We start from the raw sequence: 16,877 nt of genomic DNA on the forward strand, positions 1-16,877 counted from the left end.
ACAGTGAAATGGTTTTAAGCTTTCGTTATCGTACTGGTTATGAATTTTTAAATTATATATATAATATGTCTTTACGGATCAAATGTTTATGAGATTTAACTGATGTATGTGAATGATGTATTAGGTTGTTAGATTTACTCCTGGCGGTTTGTGGTTATTCAGGCAATCTCTATCCTGCTCTCCCGCAGAACATGCGGCTGCGTGCGAGAATTTTAACATATCCTGGCCAACCGATAATCATTTTGAGAGGTCAATTTTCATTTCACATGTCTTGGGCTCTACCAAATTTGTAATCCTTTCTTCCCTATGTCTTCGTCTGATGTCGTTACTTGTTATTGATTGGCATGTATTATGGTGTACATTGTAAACAGAATTGAAAAAGGAATAGTTCATGGTGTGTAGGACAACTTTTAAGAAATCCTGGCGTCACTTTAAACAAAACGCTCGCCATTAACCCGAAGCCCTACTCACAACTAGAACAATATTTCCGAAACGCAATCAGAGTTCTCGTATGGGATTTCCACCATACTCGTTCTATTTACCGAAACATGACAACTGTTGTTTGACTTTTAAAACCAACGCATCCACACTTGGGGTAAAATCGGTCTCCTGTAGGGTAAAATCGTAAAGTTAGTAGACCGCAGCCGACGACGCTTGGCTTCATTGGTTTATCGGGAATATTGGTAGGAACAGAAGCGCACCGTAGTCGCGCTGATGCTCTTTTAATGCTATCCATTTGTACCGAGGGAAAGTTTTTCTTTTGGATTTCTACAAAAGAGGGAGTGAAGCTGTTTGCTCTCTTTCCCAACCGGGCAGAATGAGGGCTAGGAGTCGAAAAGAAATCAAAGACAAACACAATCGGAACCGATCGGGCTCTCCCCGGATAGTTGTGGGATGGGAAGCGTGGTTTTGGCGAAACATGTCCCCAGTATTGGCTCACTGGTCAAATATTGAGTCGGAAGAAGGACAGCTTTTGCCCAGCTGCCGATTCGTAATCGATCAGCGCCTTTAGCCTCAAAAGCGGGAAGAGTCCCGTGTAAAAAAAAACCGAGCAATCGGAACAAAGTTGGTTTCGTTGGTTTTGTAACGACCTGACGGTACTGTATCCCAGGACACACGGATGGCAGCAATCAATCAATAACGATTGGAGAGCAAGATGAGTCACGTATTTGTACTGACCCTGGGAGTTTTAGACGCAACATCGCTTGACATTCCTAATATGGTTCGCCCGAGGGCTTGTGATAGGAAAAGCGGTGCAAAAAAAAACAACGCTTTGTGTAAGAAACAAACGGCAAGAGAGGCAACATATTGACAGCACACACGCGCGCACGAAGCCATGGTACGGGAACAAATAAAACTTTTCTAATAAACAAGCTGTTGAATTCGGTTGCCCTGGCGCGTTGCTTCATATGCCATATCCATGTTTGTGTGGCCTCTAGTGTAAGTAAAGTTGGGCACCGAATGGGAGGACAAAATTACTAATATCGTGAAATGTAGTGTATCTCGGATGGGTAAGGTTGTAGAGCGGAAAAGTGTGAATTTCGTTGGTAACGCGCGTGTAATGAATCGCCTAGCATCAGACACATAAGTTTCTGGAGCGCTATGTTTGCAAAGATGTTCCACTGTGCGAGACATTTAATGAAATTGTGTCTGGTGAGGGCTTGTGCTTTTGATATGGTTGCGGGAAGGTGCGATATCGGTTCGTTTAAAAAAAAAAAACACTACGCTCGTTTATTCTTGGTAGTTGGAAGCTGCAGCTGGTTTAAGGAAGAATCACCAAGCAAGTGAACACATTCAGTTTGCTTTAAGGGAGTGTGTCGTTTCTCCGAGTTCTTTTTAGCAGTAGGGTTTTTAATCACAGTCGATGGAAAGTGCGATGCGAGGAATACTTCCCATTTCATCCATCTCACTTGCACTGGCGATCGTTCTCACGTGTTTGATAGTATGCGATAGCAATAGTGATGGGCGCCGGGAAGTGAGCGATGAAGGGGGTAGGGGGGGGGAGGGGGGAGGGGGAAAGAAGATGTCATCACCTCTTGAAAAACATGCTCTCCTGGCAGCGGCGGATTAAACGGTAGGCGGAGTAGGCGGTCGCCTAGGGCCTCGCCGTGTTGGGGGCCCCAAACAACTTGTGCCGATTGTGCGATTTTTCGAAATTTAGCAGCAGAGTTAATTTATAGCACAAAATCTAATTAAAAAGGTAAACAATTGATCGAAAATATCCTTGGTTATATAAAACATTTGTTTCTATTTGATTAGCTACATCGGCCCGGTTACACGGCTACGCAAGAGAAGTATGCAGTGTACTCAAACTCGTTCTTCTTTATCGGCACGACATCTTCAGGATGTTTAAGCCTGCCATTTCTATTTTTTTGACTTTATTTACCCGTAGGATAGTCAGTGCTGCGTACGGAGGTTTGGTGGTCCTGATGAAATTTTTCCGTTGTTCTGTCTTGTGCAGACCGGGTGCGCTACCAATACACCTTCTGGCAGCCCCGTGAACCCTTATATGCCCTTTTACTTCAACCTATTCATGTATTCTATTTCTTGAACGGGATTTTTTCATCTGTTCGTAAATGATCCTACCGTTAGATGCTAGAATAGAAACCATGCTTATTTTCACTTCCGCAATATTCGCAAGCTATTGCCATTGTGATACTCGTGGTGTGGTATTGTTTTCTCTCCCCGATTGAACCGTGAAAATGTCCAGCCTACGTGTTTCGGAACAGTATTGTGGTGAAGTATTGTGTTTAGTATTTCGATCGTCACAATTTGTGCAAGTTTGCAAGCCGGTAATGATGTTATAACCGACACAATGTGTCAGTGTACTACGACATATGCATTGTCATAGAATATGAATAAAATCAAATTGCAATCATTAGAACTCTCTTTTCCGTTTGATATTTGGTACCTCATGGTTCTTGGAATACCATTTCTGTTTTTCTTGATTATTACTTAATCGAAGCTGGATTGTAGGTCCAGCTTATGTCCACCCATCCCAAACTGTCCAAATACTTCATCATATCCCCGTGTAGAATACTGTTCAAACTACATTGTTGTAATCTCGGTAACATTTGGCTAAAACATGGTTGGCGATATCGTGCGTGCTGAAAGCGGTCTCGTTTTTTGCATTGAAAACTCAGTTTGTTTGAGAAAAATTTGTGAGAGCTTTGTGGTGTTGTAAACCTATAATTTGCTACTGACTATCAAATTGTGCCTGAAGAACACATAGTGTGTTTCATACTGATGTAAATGTGCAAGTGTAAATGTAACGAAATGATCGCAAGTATCTTCACAATGACCGAAGAGATCGGCCCAATAATTCTAGGATTTCTTGACGCACGGACAACTGACCTAAACTTGGAGCATCAAACTTAATACGCGAAAATCAATCGAACGATCGAAATTCACATTAATATGTGCAGGGCCACGAGAGTTGATAAAATGCTGACAAATTTGTCCAATGTCCAAATCAGCTGGTCAACTGTGAAAACCACTATACCGTAGCCGTGCACACAATTGTTTTGCAGATTTTCGATACTAGGAGAGCATGTTTTTCCAGAGGTGACATCTGCAGCTTGGGACAAATTTGCCCATCACAATTGCTATTGCATACTATCAAACACGTGAGAACGATCGCTAATAAGTAATATCAATAAAACGGAAAGGATCCTTCATCTCGCTCAAACTTTCCGTCGGCTGGTACGAAATTCTATACAAAACCAGCTGTTTTCCGATACCAGGGAAGCATCCACTAAAGAGGTAGAACCTTGTACAGCAATTTTGCTCGAAAACCGCCAAAGGTATGCAATATTTAAACACTAACTTTCCCGTTGATCGTGAAAAATTTCTTCAAAAACTACCAGTTTTCGAATGTATAGTACCAGGAGAGCATGCACGGAAGAGGTAGCTCCTGGTACTGCGCCGTAAAGTATGCAATGTTTATACACGAACTTTGCAACCAATTTTCCGCCGTAAGGTATGCAATGTTTATACACTAACTTTGCAACCAAATTTCCGCCGTAAGGTATGCAATGTTTATACAATAACTTTCCATACAAACCAGCTGTTTTCAGATTTCCGATACCCGGAGAGCATGTTTTTCAAGAGGTAACACCTGGTACCAGCAGAGCAAGATGGCGCCCAACAATTCATGAAAAGTTTCATGAAATTATTTCATGAAATATTTCATGAAATATTTCATGAAAATTTCATGAAAATTTCATGAAAAATTCATGAAATATTTCATGAAATATTTCATGAAACATTTCATGAAATATTTCATGAATGAAATTTTCATGAATGATATTTTTATGAATAAAAATTTCATTCATAAAAATTTCATTCATAAAAATTTCATTCATGAAAATTTCATTCATAAAAATTTCATTCATGAAAATTTCATTCATAAAAATTTCATTCATAAAAATTTCATTCATGAAAATTTCATTCATAAAAATTTCATTCATAAAAATTTCATTCATAAAAATTTCATTCATGAAAATTTCATTCATAAAAATTTCATTCATAAAAATTTCATTCATAAAAATTTCATTCATAAAAATTTCATTCATAAAAATTTCATTCATGAAAATTTCATTCATACAAATTTCATTCATAAAAATTTCATTCATGAAAATTTCATTCATAAAAATTTCATTCATAAAATTTTCATTCATAAAAATTTCATTCATAAAATTTTCATTCATAAAATTTTCATTCATGAAAATTTCATTCATAAAAATTTCATTCATTAAAATTTCATTCATAAAAATTTCATTCATAAAAATTTCATTCATAAAAATTCATTCATGAAAATTTCATTCATGAAAATTTCATTCATAAAATTTTCATTCATGAAAATTTCATTCATGAAAATTTCATTCATGAAAGTTTCATTCATAAAAATTTCATTCATGAAAATTTCAATCATGAAAATTTCATTCATAAAATTTTCATTCCTGAAAATTTCATTCATGAAAATTTCATTCATGAAATATTTCATGAAATGTTTCATGAAATATTTCATGAAATATTTCATGAAATTTTCATGAAATTTTCATGAAATGTTTCATGAAATATTTCATGAAATATTTCATGAAATAATTTCATAAAACTTTTCATGAATTGTTGGGCGCCATCTTGCTCTGCTGGTACCAGGTGTTACCTCTTGAAAAACATGCTCTCCTGGTATCGGAAATCTGAAAACAGCTGGTTTGTATGGAAAGTTAGTGTATAAACATTGCATACCTTACGGCGCATTGCATTGCAAGTTGATTGCATACCTTTAGGCGGACAAAATTACCAGGAGCTACCTCTTCCGTGCATGCTCTCCTGGTACTATACATTCGAAAACTGGTGGTTTTCGAAGAAATTTTTCACGACCAACGGGAAAGTTATTGTTTAAACATTGCATACCTTTAGGCGGTTTTCGAGCAAAATTACTGTACAAGGTGCTACCTCTTCCGTTTAAGCTTTCCTGGTATCGGGAATCTGAAAACAGCGGGTTTTGTATGGAATTTCGTACCAGCCCATGGAAAGTTTGAGCGAAATGAAGGATGCTCTCGGTTTCATCCATCTTCCTTAAACTAGTGAACGCTCTCACGGGTTTGATAGTATGCAATGCAATATTGATGGGCAAATTTATTCCACGCTGCAGGTTATTTCACCTGCAGCGCAAATTTATTCCACCTCGTGAAAAACATGCTTTCCTGGTGTCGGAAATCTGAAAACAATTGTGTGCGCGGCTACGCTATAGTGGTTTTCACAGTTGACCAGCTGATTTGGCCAATGGAAAAATTTGTCAGCATTTTGTCAACTCTCGTGGCTCTGCACCTAATGGATTAAAGAATGCTATAAAACATGATCAATTGTTGAAAAAGTTTAGTAAGTAGAAGCTCACCGCAGAAATCAACCGTTAATTTTTGTTCATTGCCTAAAACATCGACGTTAGCGAATGATCATGGAGGTAGTCTTTCAACACTAAAACTTGACCTAGCATTTTAGTTTTCAAATTTAGCATAACACACATTATTATTGTTATATAAAATTTGCGTTGTTTGTTTAAAGGGATACACAGTGTTAAACAATCTACTGAATAATAAATAAACAAAAACATCGAAATTCACAACTTAGTAACTCGCTCATTCTGTATTGCAAAACGTATGACGGGTGACTACCCTTCACAATGCATCAGAGAATGAGCGATCTCCCGCCAGGATATGCAATATATACGCGGCATACTTACGTGGAGTAATTTGATTGGATGAATTTTCCTCTGCATTCGGCTCCATCTGGGCATCATCCTCATTGATGACGGCACCACTATTTGTGTCTGTCCCCGTGCTCGATGGTCTCGGCTGTCTTCCTCGGCGACGTATCTTAAACATACCATGAGTCCAACCGGCTTCACCCCGTGGAAACAGGATCGGGTACTGTAGTGGACGCATCATCTGGTTGGTTTCATACACTGGCCTTAAGGATGCTGTAGCACATCACAAACACGATGTTGCAGCACAATCTCCCGTGTATATTCCGTGCTACCGATGATATCATCCCAAACACACATGACCCATCTCACCTGCAGTCGGTGTGTTGTTCCGGCACTGGTCAATACCTGGTATACGTGAAAGGAGGCAAAGGCGCAGCTCATCGCGAACAGACATGCGTTCATACGTATGACTGAACATCCATGTTAGTGGATTGCGTATGATAAATACTCGCTGCAGGACAGACAATATCGATTAAGTCCACCACCAAATGCTGGTGCTTGAGTGTTTTGTTAAGTTAAGTTAAGATCGAAGAAGTAAAACTGAGTGTTGCATGGCAAATATCCCGGAAGCACAGCGAGCGAACCAATTCGATGGCAAAGTGTTCCTTGGATGCTGTAGTTGTAAATTCCACCACGTGCAGCTTCTCGAAGTTGGCGCACCTATGATTGTAGCTACATTTAGAAGAGTACAGGTGCAGTGGTAATTGGTGTTGGTGGTGATTTAGCCGGTTCCGATATTGTATTCGAAGATGGTGATGGCCCTGGCGGTCCATTTGAAGAAGATGATTAGGAACGGTCCAGCGGCGGATCAAACGGTAGGCGGAGTAGGCCCCTGCTCACTGCGCTTTTCGCCTTGTCTCATTTCAAGTCCCCTCAATGTTCCCCTTCCCTTCTGCATCGTTTTTGAAATTAGAGGCCCCAACTATAATTCCGCCCTGGGCCTCCAAGGGGATTGATCCTCCACTGTCTCCTGGTATCGGAAATTTGAAAACAGCTGGTTTTGTATGGAAAGTTAGTGTTTAAACATTGCATACCTTTCGGCGGTTTTCGAGCAAAATTGCTGTACTAGGTGCTACCTCTTCCGTGGATGCTCTCCTGGTATCTTAAATCTGAAAACAGCTGGTTTGTATGGAATTTCGTACCAGCCGACGGAACGTTTGAATCTGAAAACAATTGTGTGCGCGCAACGCTATAGTGTTTTTTTGTGCTGATGCTGATTTTGTCGCTTGACAAATTTGTCAGCATTTTGTCAACTCTTATGGCTCTAAAGCATATTTGTAGCGCTTTCTTTTATAAAGTTTGTGTTACAGCGCATTGTGCGACTGAAAATGCTTTTTGAAATTCCATTAAAAGTGTCTCCCGTGGAGGAAAACTTGAAACTAATACTAATATTATTAAACTAGTATAGGTGTTATTACTGTTTTTTTTAAAACATTATTCCACCTGCTCGTGTGTTTATGTGGTATTATTTTTTACCAGAGAACAGCAAATAAATTATTCTCCATCCATGGAGACGCCCAGTACTTGTGAGTAATGGTAAGCGGTTTTTGTTATAATCTGTTACAGCATTTAACTTACCACGTTCAATTTGAAGACTTCGTTTTGTAATACTTCTTGTTCCATTCCTATTACGACTTTGCCCTCGAGTCGATGGTTAATTTTTGGACTTTACCTCGGCTTGTCTAATGCCAGCGTCTCATGCAACGGGAAATATTGCATGTGACTTTGCTATAAGTCTTCTGCCAAAGCCAAAGATTGAGCTTAAGAATGCATTTGTTAAAACACGAACATTCCCACACCGTGCGGGTACTTTCGGTACCGGAAAACTGGTTCGGTTAAATGGTTCGCTTCCTTTCAAATCTTCTTTTGCACCTTTTTGTTTGGCTCTAAGGAGTTTTAAATTTCATCTCGCATTGCATCGCTCGTGTGAGTGGAGCTTATTTATGTACTTTTATTCGTCTGCATCCGAGCGTACCAACGCAATGCTTGCTATCCAATATCAAACGCACACGCGGAATCTTCTCCAACTAACTATCCCGACCGAATACCGAAAATCCAATAAATGTTCAACAAATTCCTGCACATCGCCGGGCTGGTGACACATGCAGCCGTGTGCCGAAGCCTTGACATAATGGGTCACGATTTGCAATTGAACAATGTGCCCAACAACGGTTACGGTGGAGAACGAGCGGCTTTTGGTGGGGGTATTCGATCGCACCAGCCGGATGACACTGCTGACAAGATGTCAGATCTGGGATTCTTTGCACTTGGATTCGCTTCGGTTTCAACTCACGCGCGGCATTCCTTTGACGCGTTGGAAGGAATGGTGCTCTCGGTCGGGTGCTTTGGAAGTTTTAAGCGCTCAGGAGGGAGTTTTAATTAACTTTGGGAAATCCGAATCGATTCTTTCAATTAACAGGGTCGGAGAGGGGTCTAAGTATGAGTTTAAAAATGCACATACTTAGCGTATAATAATTGCAAGACGGTAAGGATGATGTTACGGCAAGACGTAATTTACCAGAAGAAACATCACCATTTTTTCTCCTTTTCCAATCCAATCCATGCCCGTAAATAAACGATGTGTTGTTCCCGACATGCATTACCGCTGGATGCGAGGCAGAATGCACAAGAAACATAAAAGCCAGCAAATCAAACAGGAACGCTTTGAAAGACTTGACAAAATCAATCTCCTGCACCCTCTTAGCCGGCGTATGTTGAAAATGTCGCAGCACGATTTTTCTCCACTCGGGCTAAAATTAAGTTAGGAAAATTCAAAAAAAGGTTTGATAGACAGATGGCCGGTACATCAAACTGCATCAGCGCAAAACTTTCAGCGCATCTGCGGAGCTAAAGGTCGTCGTGTACAGCAAAGTAAATACATGTACGGTGCGATCAAGCGATAGCATTTTGGGGATCCCCATCATCGCAGACAGATGCATCGGGGAAAGCGTGGCACCACCACCACCATCATCACCACACCAGTGCTATTGCATTTGCATCTTCAACCCAATTACGGTACGAGATGGAGTTCGTCTGTGAGTGGTTAGTGTTTGTTGTTTTTTCTTTTCAATGGTTTGTTGTTGCATGTTGCCAGCAATGTGCTGATTTGATTTTACTTCACTTGCAGGCACACACTACCTTCCATCAAACGCGTGCTTTTAGTGGAACTATGTCATGTACATCCGTTTTTTGTTGTTGTTAGGGAAGATTCAATCATCCGCCACGAAGACCTGTGTTGAACATTATCGTCGTGGGACGGGAAATCTTCGTTCCTTTACCCGACCCAACCTGCATGATACGGTGCGTGAGTGTTTTCTTGTTTTGGGCCACCTTTTTCCATCGTGTATTTATTTCATGCTAGAGGAGAGCAAAAAAAAACACAAAACAAAACACACCCCACCCAGCACGCGCACGGAACATTGCGCGAATAATTAATGATGCTGGAGTAATGCTGGGTGTTGGGTGAAAAATTAATAATTAAGGCTCGTTTATCACAGGGTGACAGGGGACGTAGCCGGGTATGGCCCCAACGCGTGCGCCTCCAGGCGTACATCCCGGTGGGATGTATGCAATCCAACCCCGGCGGGGTGGATGGTGGATGGGACCAGCTGTTAAGGGTCATCGTGGAGAAAATGTGCTTCGATCTCCAGCGTGACCTGCCACGCGATGGGTGTGCTGTTGTGTTCCTTTTTTGGTTATTTTTTTGTCTTTCCTCTCCCATCTCTCGTGCGTATATTTTTCCGCTGCGCCAAGAATACGCGAAGAAAGAATCTGCAGCAGGGGCGAGGTGCAGATGAGGAATAATTTATCTTCGCGGTTCTGAGTGGGTTTCGGTCCACATAATTCGTGCGCGCGGTCCGTTCTGGGACAAGGCTCGGCTGCGACGATATGGTTCGCGTTCCGGGAGTGATTTACTGCGTTTCCATCTGGGATGAGCACGGCGGCGGTGGAATGCTGCAAGCGTGATTGAAGTACTAATCCGGCAATGAAACGGCTTCATCTTGGACTGTGGCGCGATGATGCATGCAGTGTGAAAGAACTTTATTTCTGCAAAGCACGCCTCCACGCGCCATGCAAGGCAATGTTTGCTAGGGAGATGAAAGAAATGGTAACGCTTTTGTACAGCAAACCTGTACACTACGTTTCATGGTGAAGATGATGCTAGTGATCAATGCTCTTGTTGAATTCTCACTCGATAAACTAGTTGTATCGAAGCTCAATGTTTTGAGATGCTCCCTATCCGCAGCCGGAAATTATTCTCAAAACAGTTTAGCTAGCTCGTGGTTGATTTTCTTTTCTCAATCGTCCCAAAAGTCCAAAGCCTCGGACTCGTTCCTGACGAGGACTGTGGAGGATCCGCTATATGTCGCATCATGATGGAGACATCTACAGCGCAGTAGTTAATGAAGTCGATATTAGGCTCTATTTCGCATAACAATCGCTCCCAGGATGTCACTGATTGGTTGAAAGTTGGATGATGGTGGATCACTGATTGGACGAATGTCAAAAAGCTGATCGAAAATATCGTCCTTGTTTTCCTTGTTTGCCAAAATAAATGCAGAGAAGAATTTCGATATCTCTGTGAATATCTCTGTGGTTTTAAAGTGTAAACGAAATTGCAGCAGGATTCGACTCTCGCGAATTTTTCTAGGGTTATGGCGGTCCGCTAGAACTGCGTATCACTAAACACTGCAATGTTGAAACACTTAGACGAGAAAAGAGAGACCGCCTAGCAACGATAACGCTGTACCGTTTGTTTATCTTTTACATAGAATGCCTTCACACAGTGCGTTCCGCATTTCGATATACACCTGTCAACCCCACGTACGAACCACGGTCGTGTATTAATATGCGGATAGGCTTCCATTTTCTAGTGACTACCCGGTACGGCTTCACATCCCCAATACATGCACGTGTCCAACAAATTATGTTGTCATGTTGCTACGCAACCATCACGACTGTTACTTGCCGTTCGCTAATGCTCGGCCAGGGCTCGCTACTCAAGAAAGCAGGCAGTGCTAGCAGTTGTCCATGGAGAGCAAACCGAGCAGCGTCATCCGTGAAGACACGATGTCTGACGGCATCAGGAGAGCGCGAAGCGTACAGCTGAAATACTTGGCTACGTTACACCAGATAGGGAAACCGCTGGAGGAACCGATTGTTGGTAGACATTTTAGGCTTCCGGAACGCCCACGACCGTCCGAACATCCCGTGTTCGATATGTCGCTGCTGTATGTAAGTGTGAACTGCTCTACAGCAAACAAAAGCCACGGTGAATAACTTCCTATTTCGCTTTAGATTCCAATCTATTGCCACCTTGTGCTACATCCACCGGAAGAGATTGTTCGTCCACCGACGCCGGAATTAATTACGCGAGCCCGCATGGAGAAGGCGGTGGAAAATTGGATGGATTGATGGAGCGGTGTAAACGACTCCCTGAGCTGAGCGACTTACCCTTGTGTCGTCGTCGGTGACACTAAATCATATAAGCGACCTGGTGCAGGGTGTTGTTTGCCGCATGTGATATGAACTATTATTCGTGTCTCATAATGCGTGATGTTGGATGTGCAATCAGTTTATTGAAAACGAGAAAAATAAAACAAAATAAAAAAACGTCCGAAGTCAGCTACTCCTTCGGTATCTTCCTTCTACCAGCACGCAACCTGAAATGCGCGTCCTGTTTGCGGTTCATCACTTAGTTATTTGTCTTGCCGGCGCGTTGCTATTACGATTTGCCTCCAAACGATGCACTTTACTTGTTGTGACCTTCGTAGCCTTATTGATGACACGCGTGTTATTTTTCTTCTCTTCCAGCATGTTTTCAAGGGTTACGTTATCCTGTTCCAATGATGCCACTTCCTGTTGTTTGAGATTTGCTTCCGATTGGCGTTTTTTTGTTTCTCCTTCCTTGAACGTACGTCGAATATTCAGATGTTCGAACGCCTTGCGGAGGTTTACGCTCGGATGCACCAATCCTTGCTTTGTCACGCGGTAGCGACGCAGCGTATTATCGACCTCGGTGTGCAACAGTTGAAGCAGTTGCTCATATTGCGACTGTTGGTACGTTAGCCGTTGAACATCGACATTCAGTTGGTTAATTTCGGTCTGGAGCTGTGGATTAGATTGCGCCAGTTCGCCTTGCTGAGTAATGAAATCGGTCAAATTCCGGACGCTATTGATTGTGTCCGATGCACTGCAACGCCCTTCGGCACGCTGTTGCTTTTCTGCAACGCTCGTCAAACTGATCTGCTGTATCAGTCGGTCCAGGTACGGTTTGTCACTTTCCTTGCAGCAAATGCCTTGCTTTAGTTGGTAGTCTGCCTTGCAGGAGCGGTCAAGGTCATTTATTGCCGATTTCGACACGTTTTGAAACAGTTCACCCAGATTTTTGCAATCCCAATCGTTGTGCGATAGTGTGAGATTTTGAAGTGCGTTATTGGGCCTGAGCTTGAGCGTTACGATCGCGTTGTGATCGAGATACAGCTCCTCTAGCGTATTGAACTGATTCACATTCCTTTCCACATGCAGTAGATGGTTGTGCCGGACATCGAGTATCTTGAGTGTTCCGATAGGTGCGGAAATCAGGTTCAATGCCACCAGCCGGTTGTTAGACAGGTATAATTTCTCTAGACGGTACGAATTCTTGAAGTGATTGTCTGTTACCTTTTCTAGCTCATTGTATGAAAGATCCAAAACGATCAGTCCGGAATAGCGCTTAAGCCATGCGATGTTTGTTAGATTGTTATGTTGCAAAAAGAGACTCTCGAGCTCTGTATTGTTTGGACCCGTCACAGTGGCGATGCGATTGTGCGAGGCATCCAGTTCTGCCACAGCCACCGGGATTGCCAATGTCGTAAGCAGGTTGGAACTGACATTTCCATATTTTAGGCTCGGAATGAGCGAAAGGTTAATGTAGGTGAGATTATTGCTGGACAATTCTAGATTTTCCATTTTTTTAACATTTTCGAAGGTATTATCACCGATACGCTGCAGGTTGTTGTTCACAATCGACAGTTCGAAGAGATTAGATGTATCGGCAAAGATGTTCCATGGCAAATACTCGAGGTGGTTCCGATCCAGCGTCAATCTTTTGAGAGACCTCATGTTTTGAAACACACCCTGTGGTAATACGTGAATATTGTTGTAGCCCATATACAGTTCCCGGATGTGGTTACCGTATGCGAAGGCGTTCGGTGCGATTTCCTCTAGCTGAAGACCACTCAGTTCGAGCAGCTCGACTTCTCTGAACGAGTCCAATAATGTCTCCGGTAGCTTTCTCATGACTGAGTTTTTGAATGTAATGTTTTTCTGGCTGTTATGCGTTATCTCAACATCACCGAAGTAAGCACCGGGAGTATTTCTATCGATTGACACATCGCGGAATATACATTGGTAGCTCGGATTAGATTCCCGGCAAACGTACCGGTGCCAGTAGGTATTAGTTTTTGACGTCGGATAGCTGGTTTGCCTCTGGCTTGGTGGGTAGTTTGGGTAACTATACTCAGCAGTAACGAAACTGCAGGCGAATAAAACACTACACCAAAGAAAACAGTAGAAATAAATCCGTAAGTGATAAGGCGTCCAAGTTTGGCAACGGTAGAAACGACTTTACCTTAAAAGTGATAAGCTGTGCAGCCAGCCCATTGCAGCACGGAAGTTCGGGAACTGTACGGCCCGAAGGAAAGATTGAAACTAAGTACAGTTCCCAATGATGAACGCGTTGGCAGTTTACTGCAAACGAACGAGCTGGGAATTCCCGTTCAATGATAACAACCAAGTTTTGAGTTGAAAAAAAAAAACACGAACACACACACACACACAGAATAATGTGATTATTAAATTCAAGAAAAACGTACTACAGTCCTTAACGTAACGCATGACAAAATGGATCACTTTAGTACCGAATGAAATTACGTTTGAGCGTACTAACGGCCTAAGGAGATAGTTCGTTTTTATTCAAATCTCAGCAAACCTCTTCCGGTAGGGCATCATTTCCGGTATGTACTGTTGCCATCGTTCCCTTGCAAGCGATCGTACGGTGGAGTAACGATCGAGAGTGGCTATGCGTATGGGTATGTTGATGCATATACCACCGTTACTGGCTGATAACGCACGTTCCGAACGCTGCGGGAAAGATTACACTTAGCGCAGTGTTGAACTTTGCGGGTCACAACGAAATCGGCACGGGGATTCCCGGGAATGGTGATCGATATTGATTAGGGTTTCGCTAAGGCGAATCATTTTGTGCTGGTTGTGGCTGAGCAAAATGTTGCTGAGCAAATGTGTCCAAATTTTTACGTTCCAGCATGTTTTTTTTTTTTGACAAATCATGCAAGCATAACCCAACTTACTGTTTACAGTATCTTACAGGATTACCGTATGCTGTATGCTGCATTCCGTCGCTGGTAGCCTGAAGTAACGCGTTCTTAAAGGCAGGTGCTTTCAAATTAAAATAGTGTTAAGATACCAGAACACGCCATCGACGACAGGAATTCTGTTTCTCAGTCTTGTGATCTTCGTATTCCATCAGCTGTATGATTCGTAAGTTATTCACACTTGGGATTAAGATGATGACAAAGCATACACACACTCACACACACTTGTAGAGAATGAAATCAGAATAGGGAGATTTAAAGATATCATTTTCTAACAGTGGTTCCTGTGGCCAATAACTTTTTATCAATCGATGCATGACGTTTTGGGGGTATTCTTCCCCCATTCGACCGTCACCTGCTTTGCTGAGGTCGTCCGTAGTTTCATGCAGAGTGATTTGCCGTGAACATTTTTCGCCAACAAAATTGGTTAATCCTGTTTAATGGATGGACGATCGTATACATGGTCATGATAACAGTTAGACTCTAAAGCATATGACGTGGAACACATCTAGCCCGGAACAGGCCGGTTTGGAGCACCGTTACGAACGGAGATATTCCAATAGGAGGCTTTTTAAAATCTCAAAGAATAATTTATTAAACAACTAAGTTTGTCCATGAGCAATGTTCCTTACAGGTATATGAGCTAAGTATTCTTAACCGTTTTTCTGGAATTTACAACATAACAGCATAGGACTGTTTCACCGCGATTTCCTGTAACTCATACTACCTGTCTGCCATTTGTACATTATTCACTTCACTTTTCGTTTCCATCCTCCTCGTACTCCTCGAAGGAAGATGCTGCGTTACTTTCCGGCTGCTCGCCGGACTCTTCAGCAACCACCTGCACTGTCTCATCGGCCGTTGGTTCGATGGGTCGCGTAAGGTTCACCATCAGCTCACCAAGCTGACTTTTCAGACGCTCCAAATCCCGGCGAAGGAAATCGTTCTCTGCTCGCAGCTCTCGCACGTCCTGCTGAACGCGCGTCTCGTGCCTAATGCCCATTTCGATGAGGTAGCGCGTGTCGACAACGTCCGTCTCGTCCGAACAGCACACGCGATAAATCGCACGGTCTGTGCGACAGTTGCCAAGACGGATGATGATACCATGGTCGCGCAGCTGTTTACCCAGCAGCGCCAGATGGCCGCAGCCCCAAAGGTTGTCGTCGATAACGATGCTGCGGATGGCGGGCACGAGCGAACGGACCTGGTCCGCCTCCATGAAGTACAGCCTGTTACCGTGCAGCCAGAGGTGTTCGAGGCTCGGGAAGGTTCGGAACATGCGCACATGCACGTACGTCAGCGCGTTATTGGAGAGATCGAGTCGTCGCAGCTCGGCTAATGGTCGCTTCAATCCGTTGCTGATGCGGTTCATCCCGATCCGCTCGAGATCAAGCTTCCACAGCCGCTCCATACGGCCGAACTGTGCCAGATCCACATTGCCGAGCAGTGGGTTGTTCTCCAGCACCAACACCTCCATGGCGGGCAGGTTGGTAAGATTAGCTAACCCCTGCAGTCTGTTACCATCGAGATACAGCTCGCGCAAACTGTTCGAGGCGTTACCGTCCAGCTGGACACCCGTGATCCGATTGCCACCCGCGTACACTTTCTCTAGCAAACGCGTAATCTTCAGCATCTCGACCGAGCACCGCCTCACGTACAGCTCTCGTATATCATCGAAGTTCTTGAACAGCGACGGTGGCACCTGCGGGAACTTGGAGTTCGCAAACGCGACACGCTTGTAGTCGAGACTGCTCGCCAGAAAGTCGGCCCCCTTCACGTCACTCCCGAGATACACATCGTTGAACACGCAGAAGTTGTCCGTCCGCGGCCGGTACATGCTGTCGAACAGGTGGAACTTTTCGTAGTTGCAAATCACAATCTCACCGGTCGCTTCCAGGGAGAGTTTAGCGCCGAACACTAGCACCACCAGCGGTACCCAATGTCGCAGATCGAGCAGCTTTCGGCCACCGATCGGTTGCATCTTCGCACGCGCGTCCACACCAATCGACCACGGGCATCGTACTGAGTGGCCGGGTGTAGCAACCCGGAACTCCAGCCATCCAGATGATTGCGGCACGCATTGTCATCGCGCTCGGAAGGGGATCGGAGCCAGGTCCAAGGTTTTCTGAGAAGCGAAAAGCGAAAGCGACCACCAGCTGCTACTACTCTTGTCCCACGGCCAGCTACGATTTGGACCGTTCCGTTCGTTCTCCCCACCTTAATCGAGCGTG

General features: G+C 43.4%; 3 protein-coding genes across 3 annotated transcripts; 1 reads left to right on the plus strand and 2 right to left on the minus strand.

Moving 5' to 3' along the window:
• Positions 1 to 11,341: 11,341 nt before the first annotated feature.
• LOC128305160 (WD repeat-containing protein on Y chromosome) lies at positions 11,342 to 11,686 on the plus strand. Its single transcript, XM_053042480.1, has 2 exons — positions 11,342 to 11,506; positions 11,570 to 11,686. The coding sequence occupies exons 1-2, from the start codon at positions 11,342 to 11,344 to the stop codon at positions 11,684 to 11,686; spliced, it is 282 nt and encodes a 93-aa protein (XP_052898440.1).
• Positions 11,687 to 11,830: 144 nt separating this feature from the next.
• Positions 11,831 to 13,939, minus strand: LOC128303581 (P-granule-associated novel protein 1-like). Its single transcript, XM_053040574.1, has 2 exons — positions 13,884 to 13,939; positions 11,831 to 13,805 (listed from the first exon to the last, which is right to left on the minus strand). Exons 1-2 carry the CDS (start codon positions 13,913 to 13,915, stop codon positions 11,963 to 11,965), a joined length of 1,875 nt encoding a protein of 624 aa, XP_052896534.1. The 5' UTR covers positions 13,916 to 13,939; the 3' UTR covers positions 11,831 to 11,962.
• Positions 13,940 to 15,400: 1,461 nt separating this feature from the next.
• Positions 15,401 to 16,627, minus strand: LOC128305195 (uncharacterized). The gene has a single exon (XM_053042530.1). It carries the CDS (start codon positions 16,625 to 16,627, stop codon positions 15,401 to 15,403), a length of 1,227 nt encoding a protein of 408 aa, XP_052898490.1.
• Between the last annotated feature and the right edge of the window lie 250 nt (positions 16,628 to 16,877).

This window comes from Anopheles moucheti, chromosome 3 (assembly GCF_943734755.1).
Source record: "Anopheles moucheti chromosome 3, idAnoMoucSN_F20_07, whole genome shotgun sequence".
Classification (NCBI taxonomy): Eukaryota; Metazoa; Arthropoda; class Insecta; order Diptera; family Culicidae; genus Anopheles; species Anopheles moucheti.